The following is a 14,354-nucleotide window of genomic DNA, read 5'->3' on the forward strand; positions in this document are numbered from 1 at the left end:
ACATGCATACAAATGTTTATGCCAAAAGCAGAATGACAGTAAGTGCCAAAAAAAGTTTTAAGTAATTAGTATTTTAAACAGTAATTTTTGGCCTTTTTTACAGATCATATTCAGGATTTACAATGGACTGTAATAAATTGTTTTGTTGCTCCCAGTATATCTTATATTCGGAGTATATTTAAAACAATATCTGAATGCCTTTTCACCACTGTTGTATACTCAGTACTTGTACCAAATAACTCAAGTAAAAATGAAATAATATTTGAAATTAATAATACACTGAATTCAGAAGGTTACCATTCTCCTGAATTATTTGAATTACATTTTAAAATAAACAGCAATTCAACATGTATATCTGACTTAAAACAAGAGTCCTTTCTATTACATTGTATTCATTTAATGTTTTTTTTTAAGCCATCATGATTACAGTACATGTAATTAGAAGTGGATGTTTCAAAAGCATAAATATACAGTGAAAAGTGACCTTCCTCAAACCATTTCCTAAGCCCCCTGATTGCTCTTATGATATGGTTTACTTTGCTAATAAAATAAAATGCAATACTGGTTTATTTCTGTCCTGGCTGGAGCTTTCCACTAAACAGTAACCTATCACATTTCACAGACTGGCCCTGACAGAGCACAGAGGATATGTTTAACCGCAGCACTAGACATAGTATTCCTGGGCCCTATTAAATATTTAAAAATATGAGACTGATGCTATCAAGCTCTTCAGTGAAGGAAAGGGAAATGAAGGGCAAGGCAAAGAAGTTGTGTTTCTTTTCTTTTTAAATCATATCATTGCACCATCCATCACAGAAAGGGCTCAATGTCAATGTCCAAGGCAGAGCAGGGCATAGTCAGTTCAAATTTGCTGATGACATCAGGATGAAGGACTCCAAGCTTCCCTACGCTCTGTCCGAGAGCCAAAATCTCAGCACATCTGCCAGGAAAAAATGTGGCATCTATCCGATAAAAAAGCAGAGAGACAAAGAGAACAAGATCAGTGGAAAACTGTATTATAATAATAATAATAGTAATAATACATTTTATTTACATAGCTCTTTTCCCATAAGAACATGAAATAAACAATGATACCATTTAAGGCTGCTCATGTAACAAAACCTTTTTAATAATGCCTCAAATTTCAATGTCTTACATCAAACTGAAATTACAGAGGCTTCTAGAAGTTATTACACATGCAGGTTTGGCCAAGGCCTGTACTGAGTATGAGAGCAAGTGATGACTTGCTTTGCACAACACATTTCCTTATTATATCTCACATACTATAAGAAGCCCTTAAAAAATATTAAAATATAGCTTCAACTTACAAATCTGTCAGATGATAACTGAGATGACACATTTCTAAATACACCAGGAAGGGGCAAAAAGGTAAGAGAGATATAAGAAAGCACTAAACAAGTTTACATGTATATTAACTTGTTTGGCTGACGCCTTTATCCAAGGCAACTTTCAACATTTATAATACAAACGGTTACACTTTTTGTTTTATATTTCCCCCAATTGCAGTACAGGCAGGTGAAGCAGCTTGCACATAGTCGCACAGTGCCAAGTAGCAACGTTTGAACCCACAACCTCTGGGGCTGAAGTCCAAAAACCTTAACCACTATGCCGCACTGTAACACAAGGATAAGAAAGAGACTTCAGAAACAGAAACATATAGTGCATCCGGAAAGTATTCACAGCGCATCACTTTTTCCACATTTTGCTATGTTACAGCCTTATTCCAAAATGGATTAAATTTATTTTTTTCCTCAGAATTCTACACACAACACCCCATAATGACAACATGAAAAAAGTTTACTTGAGATTTTTGCAAATTTATTAAAAATAAAAAAATTGAGAAAGCACATGTACATAAGTATTCACAGCCTTTGCCATGAAGCTCAGAATTGAGCTCAGGTGCATCCTGTTTCCCCTGATCATCCTTGAGATGTTTCTGCAGCTTAATTGGAGTCCACCTGTGGTGAATTCAGTTGATTGGACATGATTTGGAAAGGCACACACCTGTCTATATAAGGTCTCACAGCAGACAGTTCATGTCAGAGCACAAAACAAGCATGAAGTCAAAGGAATTATCTGTAGACCTCAGAGACAGGATTGTCTCGAGGCACAAATCTGGGGAAGGTTACAGAAAAATTTCTGCTGCTTTGAAGGTCCCAATGAGCACAGTGGCCTTCATCATCCGTAAGTGGAAGAAGTTCGAAACCACCAGGACTCTTCCTAGAGCTGGCCGGCCATCTAAACTGAGCGATCAGGGGAGAAGGGCCTTAGTCAGGGAGGTGACCAAGAACCCGATGGTCACTCTGTCAGAGCTCCAGAGGTCCTCTGTAGAGAGAGGAGAACCTTTCAGAAGGACAACCATCTATGCAGCAATCCACCAATCAGGCCTGTATGGTAGAGTGGCCAGATGGAAGCCACTCCTTAGTAAAAGGCACATGGCAGCCCGCCTGGAGTTTACCAAAAGGCACCTGAAGGACTCTCAGACCATGAGAAAGAAAATTCTGAACTCTTTGGTGTGAATGCCAGGCATCACGTTTGGAGGAAACCAGGCACCGCTCATCACCAGGCCAATACCATCCCTACAGTGAAGCATGGTGGTGGCAGCATCATGCTGTGGGGATGTTTTTCAGCGGCAGGGACTGGGAGACTAGTCAGGATAAAGGGAAAGATGACTGCAGCAATGTACAGAGACATCCTGGATGAAAACCTGCTCCAGAGCGCTCTTGACCTCAGACTGAGGCGACGGTTCATCTTTCGGCAGGACAACGACCCTAAGCACACAGCCAAGATATCAAAGGAGTGGCTTCAGGACAACTCTGTGAATGTCCTTGAGTGGCCCAGCCAGAGCCCAGACTTGAATCCGATTGAACATCTCTGGAGAGATCTTAAAATGGCTGTGCACCGACGCTTCCCATCCAACCTGATGGAGCTTGAGAGGTGCTACAAAGAGGAATGGGCGAAACTGGCCAAGGATAGGTGTGCCAAGCTTGTGGCATCATATTCAACAAGACTTGAGGCTGTAATTGCTGCCAAAGGTGCATCGACAAAATATTGAGCAAAGGCTGTGAATACTTATGTACATGGGATTTCTCAGTTTTTTTATTTTTAATAAATTTGAAAAAACCTCAAGTAAACTTTTTTCACGTTGTCATTATGGGGTGTTGTGTGTAGAATTCTGAGGAAAAAAATGAATTTAACCCATTTTGGAATAAGGCTGTAACATAACAAAATGTGGAAAAAGTGATGCGCTGTGAAGCTAGCTAGATAGATAGACAGATAGATAGATAATGTACTACAGTGGAACCTCAGTTCACGACTATAATTCGTTCCAAAACTCTGGTCGTAACCTGATTTGGTTGTGAACCAAAGTAATTTACCCCATAGGATTGTATGTAAATACAATTAATCCGTTCCAGACCATACAAACTGTACGTAATTATATATTTTTTTTAAAGTTTTTAAGCACAAATATAGTTAATTAAACCATAGAATGTACAGCGTAATAGTAAACTAAATGTAAAAACATTGAATAACAGACAAAACTAACACTGCAATAGTTCGCGCTATAGCGCTACCAACCGCTGGCTAAAAACACTTTTTTTTTTAATGAGTTTTAAGCACAGGGAAAAAAATGAACATTTGAAAAAATCCATAATTTAATAAACCACCAAGAAAAGTAACATTGCAACAATGCATGCTGCGAACCGATCGCTGTAAACAGAAGTGAAAACAAAAACAAGCCCAGTGCATTCTTTAACTGCCTTCCTACCTTATGTGTCCAGCCCCCTCTCTCTCTCGTGCGCCTGTGTGTGTGTGTCTCTCTCTTGTGTGTGTGAGCGTGTGTGTGTCTCTTTCGCGCGCCTGTGTGTATGTGTGTGCATGTGTGTCTCTCGCTCACCTTTGTGTCTCTCTCTTGCACACCTGTGTGTGTGTGTGTGTCTCTCTCTCTCGCGCGCCTCTGTGTGTGTGTGTGTGTCGTGCTCTCACGCTCTCCCTCTTGCTCGCTGCACAGGGAGAGACTGAACACATACAAACCAGAAGGGAAACTGGCTTGTTCGTATACCGAGTGTGTGGTCGTGGACAGATGTAAAAGTTTGGCGAACTTTTTGATCGTAAACCGATTTGTACGTGTTTAGAGACGTTCGTGAACCGAGGTTCCACTGTATATGACGATAGATAGATAGATAGATAGATAGATAGATAGATAGATAGATAGATAGATAGATAGATAATGTACTATATCATTATAGATAGCTAATGTATTCTAGATAGATAGATAGATAGATAGATAGATAGATAGATAGATAATGTACTATATGACGATAGATAGATAAAGTACTATATCATGAGAGATAGATAGATAATGTACTATATAGTGCACTCTAGGATGATAGATGGATAAATAAAGAAGAAACAAATAGTATATGTATGTGTACAGAAAGACAGGAGTATAAATATGTATAAACTTAAAGAATATACTTTAAAATGGAAACAAAAAGTAGAGTGCATAATACAGAGCAGCTGACTCGCTCTTGACACACACTGGGTTTTTCTATGAAGGAAATATGCAGCAGATAAAGTTAAAAAGTTGAAACATAAACTGCTACTTTTAAACTGCTTTGCCTATACATACATGAGCTAATGGCTGTAAGTAACCCTGTACTAACAGCTACAGATTACATCTAGAAAGAAATTTCAAGCTGAAATTTAGCTTCATTTTGATATTTGACCCTGCTATTAAAAGACTCCAAATCAACCATCTCCTCCCCCCAGCACAGATAATAGACGATTTCAATAAACTGCAGTAAAGACAGGTCAGCATGTGACTCTGCAGGTCAAACTTTTTTCATTGCTGCTGAACTCCAGGGCTCAGACATGCCAGCGAGTAGTTAAATAATACCTTCTGCAAGCTCTTCTGAAACCTGCAATAGCCTCTCGGAGATGAACCAAGACCATCCCTTTGATGAAAAAGGCCTCCTTTGTTCTGTAATCCACTCAAGTATCTGCTCTTTAACACATTTTCAGCCCAATTGAGCGTCAAAGACCTAATACAGTCTCGCCTGCACTCAATAATCACATTGTTTTTCTTCTTTGTGCTTTTTTCTTATTGTGTTCCTTTGCAAACACAGAATTCTTTATAGAACAGTAATAATGTGTACAATGAGGTATTCAGTGGAAGCCCTACTACAGAGAAGTAAATATATAGCATACACCATTTGATTTTAAAATAACTGCAATTTTTTTTTATCATTTTTATTATTTTCCAAAATGTTTGCATACTAAATCACAACTTGCAAGCAGTCCAACACATTTCAAGAACCAAACACATCTTAGGAAGCTAGTAAAAGTAGTATGTTTAATAATTTAAAAAAATGCAGCATAAACACATAATTAATCTTAAAAAGCTTGATTCTGAACATACATTTCTCAGAAAATACATAGTGGCCAGAAGGGTAGCTAGCTATTTCTGTTTTGCCTCAGTCAGATATATTTAGTAGAATGTTATTAGATAACTAAGTATTCAATGCTTATTTTTATGTTATTTAACATGTTCACCCATCTAGCTAATTCCTTTACCAGCTAAATCTAATTCAGCAACATACCTCAGCAGCAATTGGTACAAGACATCAACCCACCCGGGAGAAGGGCAACAGTCCTGGGTGCCGACCACCACAGATACACATACACACTTCTGAGGTTTAGGGATGCCAGCTGAGCAAATGCCCCTCATAAAGTGGGAGAACGTGCCAACTAAACTTAACATAACCTCTGGGACGTGTCAGCTATACCCACTCTGCCACGGTGCTGCACTCCCTTAACATTCACTGACATTTTCATTGTTCTCAATACCAACCAGTTTGGCTTCAACAAGAACTACTTGAATAAGACGGATCTACTAACTGTGGTCACACAGCTAAAACTGGCTAGAGCTACCAACACATCATCAGTCCTAATCTTTCTTGACCTCTCTTGTGCCTTCAACACCATCAACCACAACATCCTTCTTGCCACCGTATCTGACCCCGGCATCACTGGGACTGCTCTCAGATGATTTGAGTGCTACATTTTGGGCAGATCCTACTGTGTGTCCTAGTGAGGGGAGTTGTCAAAGGCACACCAGACATGCACAGGGGTGCCCCAAGGATTAGTGCTGGGTCCTCTACTTTTCTCTCTGTATACTACCTCGCTGGGCCTCATCATCCAATCCCATGGGTTCTCCTATCAGTGCTATGCCAATTATACACAGCTGTACCTGTTGTTCTCTCCAGAGGACAATATGGTATCAGCTAGAGTCTGCATGTCTTATTGGTATCTCAACCTGGGTGAAGGACCACCATCTACAGCTCAACCTGGCAAAAACCGAGTTTCTTGCGATCCCAGACGGCCAGTCTTATTCAACTTATCATCTCCTTACTGCTTTGGCTCACTGTTGCTAACACCTGCCAAGTCAGAATGCAAACTTGGGAGTGGTGACTGATGAGCAGCTTTTTCTGACCACATTTCTACTGTTTCTACTGTTCATGCAGGTTCACTCTGTACTACATCTGCAAGATCAGACCTTATCAGACAGAATATGCAGTACATGGTCCAGGCTTTTATCTCATCATATCTGGACTACTGCAACTCGCTTCTGACAGGAGTGCCCGCATGTGCTATCAAGCCGCTGCAGATGGTCCAGAATGTAGTCTTATATTTAACCAGCTGAGACAGGCAAGTCCCAACTCTCTTCAGGTCATTGCATTGGCTCCCTATAGCAGCACACTAAGTTCAAATCCCTCATGCTCACCTACAGAGCAATGAATGGGTCAGAACCTGCATATACAGAAACACTGTTGAGGCGCTATGCTCCTTCTCGCCCACTCAGGTCTGCCAGTGAACAGCGTCTGGTGATGCTGCCTCTGCGTGGTATCAAGTCTCAATTCAGACTCTTTTCCTGTAGAGTTTCTAGTTGGTAGAATGAGCTTCCCACCTCCATCCGTACTGCTGACTCACTCAAAGTATTTAAGAAAACTATTTGGTTGAGAGAAAAAAGGTTGGTTGATTTGTTGTTACATTAAGTTTGTTTTATTGATTGCTAATCTAGAATTGTAAATTTATTAGTTATTACATCTTTTTGCTTGTAGTAATCAACTTTTGTTGCCTATCCTACTACACTTGCTGAAAAAATAAGCCCCAGCCTAATGTTACTCGATTATGTATACCGCTTTTGTGAAATTGCTTTGGATAAAAGCATCTACCAAGCAGATAAATTAAAATATAAATGTTTTATATCACTCCGAAAAACAGTACAGAGGATTTTAGAACAAAAGGCTGATTATGTCTATAACAGAGGGTCTGACTGGAGAGAAATTAAGGCAAATAAAAAACAGACAATGCATGACAGCAAAACTCGTACCATAAGAGCCAGTGTCAGCTATGTCAACCGGGTCAAAAAAAGAAGTTCAATTGGGTCAAACAAAGCTCAGTCACACTGTCAACTTTCCTTTTCACTCTTATTCTGACCATCTTGACTGGGCCCAAACAAAGCAGCAGCAATTTGGATAGAACTTGTATCGTTTTTATTTATTTAGGGCTTTTTTTTTTTTTAATGACATTAGTAAATGTTCCCCTGTTTTGTAAACGATAATTAGGATGTTTTATTGAAAAATCTCCTGAGTGGCAAGTGGTAGAGAACAGCAATGCTGGAAAATCCAATCTGCATTTTTTTTCAGCCATTTCATGAAATCAACAAAGAAAACAAAAAAATTATCTCTTATCTATTTTTCATTTTCTTTATTGATTTATTTACTTTTTTAAAACTCATTATACAGTTAATTTGGTCTGTATTTTAGTGGTACTTATTGTATCCTTTGATACTTGGAACAACCTATGTAGTATTACAACATGTGCTAGTTGTAGGATATACCTTTGATTGTCACTGTGAGGATGGATGGAGACGACTAAAATGTTTCAGATTGCTCAGTTAATATTGTTTCAATACAACGACAACAACAATATTTACTTATATAGCACATTTTCATACAAACAATGGGGCTCAAAATACTTTACATGATGTCAAAGAGACATCTTGTAAATGCAAATATTGGCATTTTTCTAAAGTATAAATTCCTTTTACAGTCTGATAAATTCATATTTTATTACCCATCTACACATCTGTTTGCCTACCCACTTATCTATTTCAGATCTGTGAGAAGCTGCAGTTCAGAGTTGCCAACCAGATATTCACACATATCACTGAGATATGAACACAGGAAGAATATGACAGTACAAGTGCCAGGATTCTAACCCAGTACCCTGGAGCTGTGCGACTGCCGTACTAAGCACTGCACCACTATATCATCTTGTGTAAAACACAGAGAATATAGCACATTACAAATATCAAGAAGATAACATTTATGCAAATTAACAGAAATTCCATGATAACTTTTGAAAACTGATTAGTCTAAAAGACTGCACCTAATTTTCTGAATTACTTTTAACATGCCAGTACATGGACAATACCATAGTTATTTGTCAGTACAGGACAATAAAAATGATTCGGTTCCATCCTAAACACCAGCTGGCTGATCTATATCTGACATTCTTCCACCCACAGCAATTACAGCTTGTATTGTGGCCTGAAGTATAAACAATTTGCACCAGATTCCACTGAAAGTCACCAAGTCTAAATCTTCCAAAACAGTGTGTCTTTAATTACTGGATTACATATGAGCAAAAGGTCTCATTTCCAAAGAGAACCTTGACGATCTAATACCATCAACTGTAATGATATTGCTTCAAAGCAGACCTCGCCCTTCCTGAGTCAGAAGACTGGACCTTTTCCTAACTCTCTGGAGACACTGCTGCCGACCTCTAGACTACATCTAACCTGTCACGCCTGTTACAAACCATCCACTTCCATATTGAAGTTTTTAAAAGGATTCCCATCATGTGTTTCCCCCCCTGGATGACCACCATCACTGACCATCTTTCCAATATTCTGGCGAAACTCCATAAATCTGGGGTCAACTTACAACAGTAAAAGCTTAGAGGAACATCGCAATTTCACCCGCATCATTGAACAGCTGTGTTCACATACAGGTGTCTAATTATGAGCATTGGAGGTTAGGACCTCTAAGCAGACCTGTCAACGAACTTAGCAGGCAGCATATGGCAACAAACCACACGTCCTAAATGCAGTGAATGAACAAAATAACTAGGTCAGCATGCAAATAATGATGCAACATTTTAAAGTTGAAATAATGTTCTTCAATAAAATCCAGAAGGGTCACATTTAATTAAGGGTCATATTAGCAGCAACTTGATTTCTATAGGTGTTGAATGTGCTGACCGTAGTGAATAAAATTAAACTGTAGGAACTTAGTTAATGAATACATTTTTATTTGTTACAGTGCATTTATGTAACAGACTTTACAAAACTGGTGACTGACAATTACAAAAAAAAAATAATGAAAACTGTGTTTTGAGATATTAAAATTTATTAAAAGAGTTTGCTCCAATACTTAGAAATACCATCCAGCAATAGATAATCCGTGGTAAGATGAACAAAAATACTCGAGCATCTGAATGAGGACCCAATATGATAATATAGAAATACTTAATTCTTAAGATGACTGAAAGGAATTTGGAGATATAGGACAAGCATAGCCAGTAAGCACAATTTCTGCTGAGATTTTGTTAAATGTCTCCAACGTCATAAGATCAAATCAATCTTTATTTTATGTGCTATTTTTTGTCATAAATAACTTAACATTTTCTTCATTATGTTCATCGTTATTGCACATCTTTGACAAGTAATCTGTTATTATTTAATTTGTTTTTCCTGGTGTTTTGTGTTCTATGATCAATTATGCTTAGAGCAATAGAGGGGATTAATAATACTGACAATAAATTGATAATATATTGATAATAACATTGAGAAATGATCATTTCTAAGAGTGTTATTTAATTACTACAGTACAGATATAATTTAAAAACCACTATGACAACTAGGCATTTGATCTCCCCAAATACACTTCATCTTCTTAGAAAAATGCATCTAGGGCAATAAAACCTCCCTGACGCAAGTACTGTGATGAAAAAGCATAGTTAGTTATTTCTCTGAAGTGAAGATTAAACTGTAACTGCCCTGAAAAATGTTGTTTCCATATACTAGACTTACTGTGTACTGCACCTGTCAATTACCACTTCCTGATAGTAATAATCTGCATTTCTTGGAACATCACCACAGAGGCATCTGTATATGCAGACAGGCACAGAAGAAAACAGTCCTAACTTTAGAGCCTTGCAATCGATTAGATAATGGATCCTTCACAGATCCAAGGGCCTTTCTGTGTGCATGACCTTGAAGAGCAGTTTTCAACATTTATTATAACAACAGCAATTTTAAATGAACACCATAATTCAGTCTATAACATGTAACAGTTGGCAGACAGTTTAAAATAAAATCTGCTACAAGGGTTTTGCAAGAGGAGGTAGGTGGTTTCGTTTTAAAACTACAATAGTTTTTTGGTTTTTTTTAAACACATAAACCCCGAACACAAATGTGGCTATGCACACATTGATACACTAATCCTGAATGTTATAAACACTGTACAGACTCAAAATCTTAACATTTTAATGTGTGTTCTGTAAAATGTATTTCCAGTAAAGCACTTCCGTTTATTTTGTTCACTGATCAAACAATACAATATAAAGCAGTATGAAGGCTTATTCAAATGCAAGAAAGTCACAGTGATGCAGGATGTGTCATATTCTCCCACGATATTCCCAGCTAATTATCATCATAGGAACTATTTGATTTTTTTTTTAAATTAATTTAAAATCACTGACTGAAAATCACAAATCCAAAACACTCAATATTCAGGTTTTCTTCCTGGGTCCTTACCCAGAAAGGAAACCTGAACATTGAGTATTTTGGATTTGGACATGCTATTATTCTAAATCTGAATCTGAAATCTGTAGATCCTTGAGTGTGTCTCTGTGTCTGTATTTATGAGCATGAGTCATATGCTGTGCGTAAGCAAGTCAGCATCTATTATTGGAAAAGCCTGTGGATATTTCAGCTAATGTATTAATGTATCACACTATCACAATATATCACTACACACACACACATACATACACACACATTATATATAATCGCGATTAACCACATCTAACATTAAAATATGTAATTATAACATTAATACATATCTCATGAAGCAAATACACACTGAATCACAAATTTAATCAAGAATCAGCACAAAGGAATTAAAAAATAATGGCATAGTTTAAACTTTATCAATGACCTTAAACCTGAACTTTTAAGAAAATACTACTTGAGCAAGTACAACCTGAATTTGAATGCCTTTCTAAAATGCAAGTTGAAAAGAAGGCAATAAGAAAACGAGGTCAATGTCTTAAGTCTCAAATTGGCATAGCATATGAAACACATACGTGTCAAAGTAAAATTAAACAATCAAAATTACTGTTCACTGTTTAGAAGTGTATTCAAAGTCATTTAACTGAAAAAATAAACCTCTCTTAAATGGGCAAACATTAAAACTTGTGTTAAAACTCCACAAATACTATCCTCAATAGCTCATCACCTTCAGCGTCTTGATTATTATACTCTACATGAGTGTTTGTCAACTGGTGGGCTGTGGAAATAACAGTGTAATGTCATTGGGACACGCTCCTCAGGTGATTGAGACCTGTCCGAGAAGGATGGGACCACCAGAAGCTGACATAAAAGCAGCTCTGCGATCACCATTTTGCAGACAATTTAGCACATCTAAGAGATTTAATACTTCTGTGTTTGGTAACATCGTCCCTGGGGATTTTTTGGGTTACAAAACATGTGCAACCATAGTAAAACGACTGGAAAACACTGCTCTCCCTACACTGTTGCTCCTGACATGCTAAAAAAGATCTATATAGCTGCTATCTCACTTAAAAACTAATACAGTGTATTACTTGGATAGTTATGTTGCATTCTTTGCATAAATTAGCGAAGATAGTGCAAACTTCACGGGTAGAGATAATCATTACACTTCTGTTTAGTAGAATTTTGTCATTGTATAAGGGCAGTCAGCACTGTAAGCTACCTGGCAGACCGGCAAGTTAAATACAGAGGTACTAGAGACTTATTTTGGTTTTAGTGCCACTCAAAGATAACTTATTAACCACTTAGGTGATATAACTGAAATGCAAAAAAAAAGAGAAAGTGTAATTTTGACCTACGTAACTTTTCTCTAGCACTGAACCAGAACTGCCATAAAACTGCACCTACTGTATATCAGTATGTATAAATCAAGAAAATGAACACCAGTGCTATGTATCGACGTCCAGTATATTGTTCTGAACTGTTTAACACGAAATGTTAAAGCTTTCAATTAAAATTTTATTTCATAAAATATTAAAGGTAGTACTGATTGTGTATGTAATTCTTTAGGTACACATTTAAATTATTTGCATTATTGTTTCATAATGTTAAAAAAAAAAAAAAAAAAACCACATGAAAATGCCATCCTGACCAAAGAGCACTGCCTGCAGCGCTTGCCTTGATGCCAGCCCTGGATGCAACAATATTTTGAAGCTTAGCCCTGTTGGGGCCCGTGGTCACAACCAGGGGGCGCCTGAACAATTCCGGAGCCCTGGACTGCAGCACTTTTGCCACACCAGAAAGTGCTGCAGGAAGAGCGTCAGGAAGCACCTGGAGCACATCCGGGTGCAACATAAAAGGGGCCGACTCACTCCATTCGGGGAGCCGGAGTCAGGAGACAGAGGACAGAGCTTGCAAGTGGAGGAGTGAGGGTGGTAGAGAAGAAGTAGAAAAGACAAAGAGAAAGACAAAGAGGGAAAAGTACAGAGCAATAGTGCTGTAGGTGATTGTGAACGGTGCTGTAAAAGAAGATAAAAAATAAACATGTGTTTTGGCACTTCTGTGTGTCCTGTGTCTGTCTGCGTCTGGGCTAATTCCACTATATACAGTATATATGCACACACACACAGATACAGATGTATATATCATTGGGTTGCTTCACCACCATCTGTTTAACAGTCCAAAAGAATCACTGATTCCTTTCAATGTGTCAAATATCCCCCAATCGCCGAATAAATTATACAAAATTCTAATCACGGCTTTCAAATAGTCTTTCAGAATATAATATTCTTGTATGAGTATATAAAAAACAGACATTTGAGGTTTATACAATAATATTTTAAGTGCAATTATTCTGAATTTAATGTAATTTTCTTTTTCATGATAACAAACATACTTAACTAAATATTTGCATTTTGTACCATGAATGTTATTTGTTTTATATTTTACTAAATATCACAGTTTCCAGCCACTATCACCCTGAGAAATAATAATGTGTGTACACCTTCAAAATAACTATTTGGCAATTCACAGAGAGAGAGAGAGAGAGAGACAAATAGATTAACTGAAGTATATTTTAGGATGCAGGAATCCTTCTCTGACCTCTGGAGATTAATATACTGTACCTCTTGTAGTACATGTCACCTGAAATGATATCAGGTTCACATGTTAAAAACTCAAACTGATATAAAAGAAAAAAAGGGATGTCTTACCTTCAGCTGCTTGAATGTAGTATCCTTGCTCTCTGCCCGGCTTTATATCTAAAAGCTGCATAATTCTGTCCAATAGACCATGGATGACTTCAAACCCTGGGCTCTTGTTGTAATACACAGCACAGAGACGTCGGTTATTTTTTGCTCCAACATCTTCAAAAGTAAACACAAAATATTCTTAACTAGATAAAAACATTCAAACATTCAATTTAATTACCAACAGAAGTATCTCTACTTGAGAATTTTATTTTTATATAAGAATATTTACATATATAAATAAACGTGTATGAATACACGCATGCATATTTAATATATATTTAATAAAATTTGATAAAATTTTCTTCCAAAATTTAACTTATCTTGTAAGTCACTGTAGTATATATTACAACAAAACTGTAATGCTTGCTGCACATACTGACTGCAAAATAGCAAAGTGAAGATGAGACTTATCCTTATTCATTTGAGATTGTTACTTATGAGTACAACACATAGAGCTATATCTATGTGAGTTAGTTGTTCTCTTCCTTTGACACATTGACATACATACAGTGCATCCGGAAAGTATTCACACTGCATCACTTTTTCCACTATATGTTATGTTACAGCCTTATTCCAAAATGGATTAAATTAATTTTTTTCCTTAGAATTCTACACACAACACCCCACAATGACGTGAAAAAGTTTACTTGAGGTTTTTGCAAATTTATTAAAAATAAAAAAACGGAGAAATCACATGTACATAAGTATTCACAGCC

At 37.2% G+C, this 14,354-nt stretch overlaps 1 protein-coding gene across 1 annotated transcript in view; it reads right to left on the reverse strand.

Annotated features, from left to right (window-relative positions):
* Window positions 1-375: 375 nt before the first annotated feature.
* The window catches only part of farsb (phenylalanyl-tRNA synthetase subunit beta), a 75,553-nt gene continuing 61,574 nt past the window's right edge, over window positions 376-14,354 (reverse strand). Inside the window, exons 16-17 of the mRNA XM_028794407.2 lie at window positions 13,600-13,752; window positions 376-962 (exon numbers count right to left, since the gene is read on the reverse strand). Of these exons, the coding sequence (XP_028650240.1) occupies window positions 811-962; window positions 13,600-13,752 (305 nt within the window). The 3' untranslated portion in view covers window positions 376-810. The remainder of the gene's footprint in view (window positions 963-13,599; window positions 13,753-14,354) is intronic.

The sequence above is a fragment of the Erpetoichthys calabaricus genome, chromosome 2 (genome assembly GCF_900747795.2).
Source record: "Erpetoichthys calabaricus chromosome 2, fErpCal1.3, whole genome shotgun sequence".
Classification (NCBI taxonomy): Eukaryota; Metazoa; Chordata; class Cladistia; order Polypteriformes; family Polypteridae; genus Erpetoichthys; species Erpetoichthys calabaricus.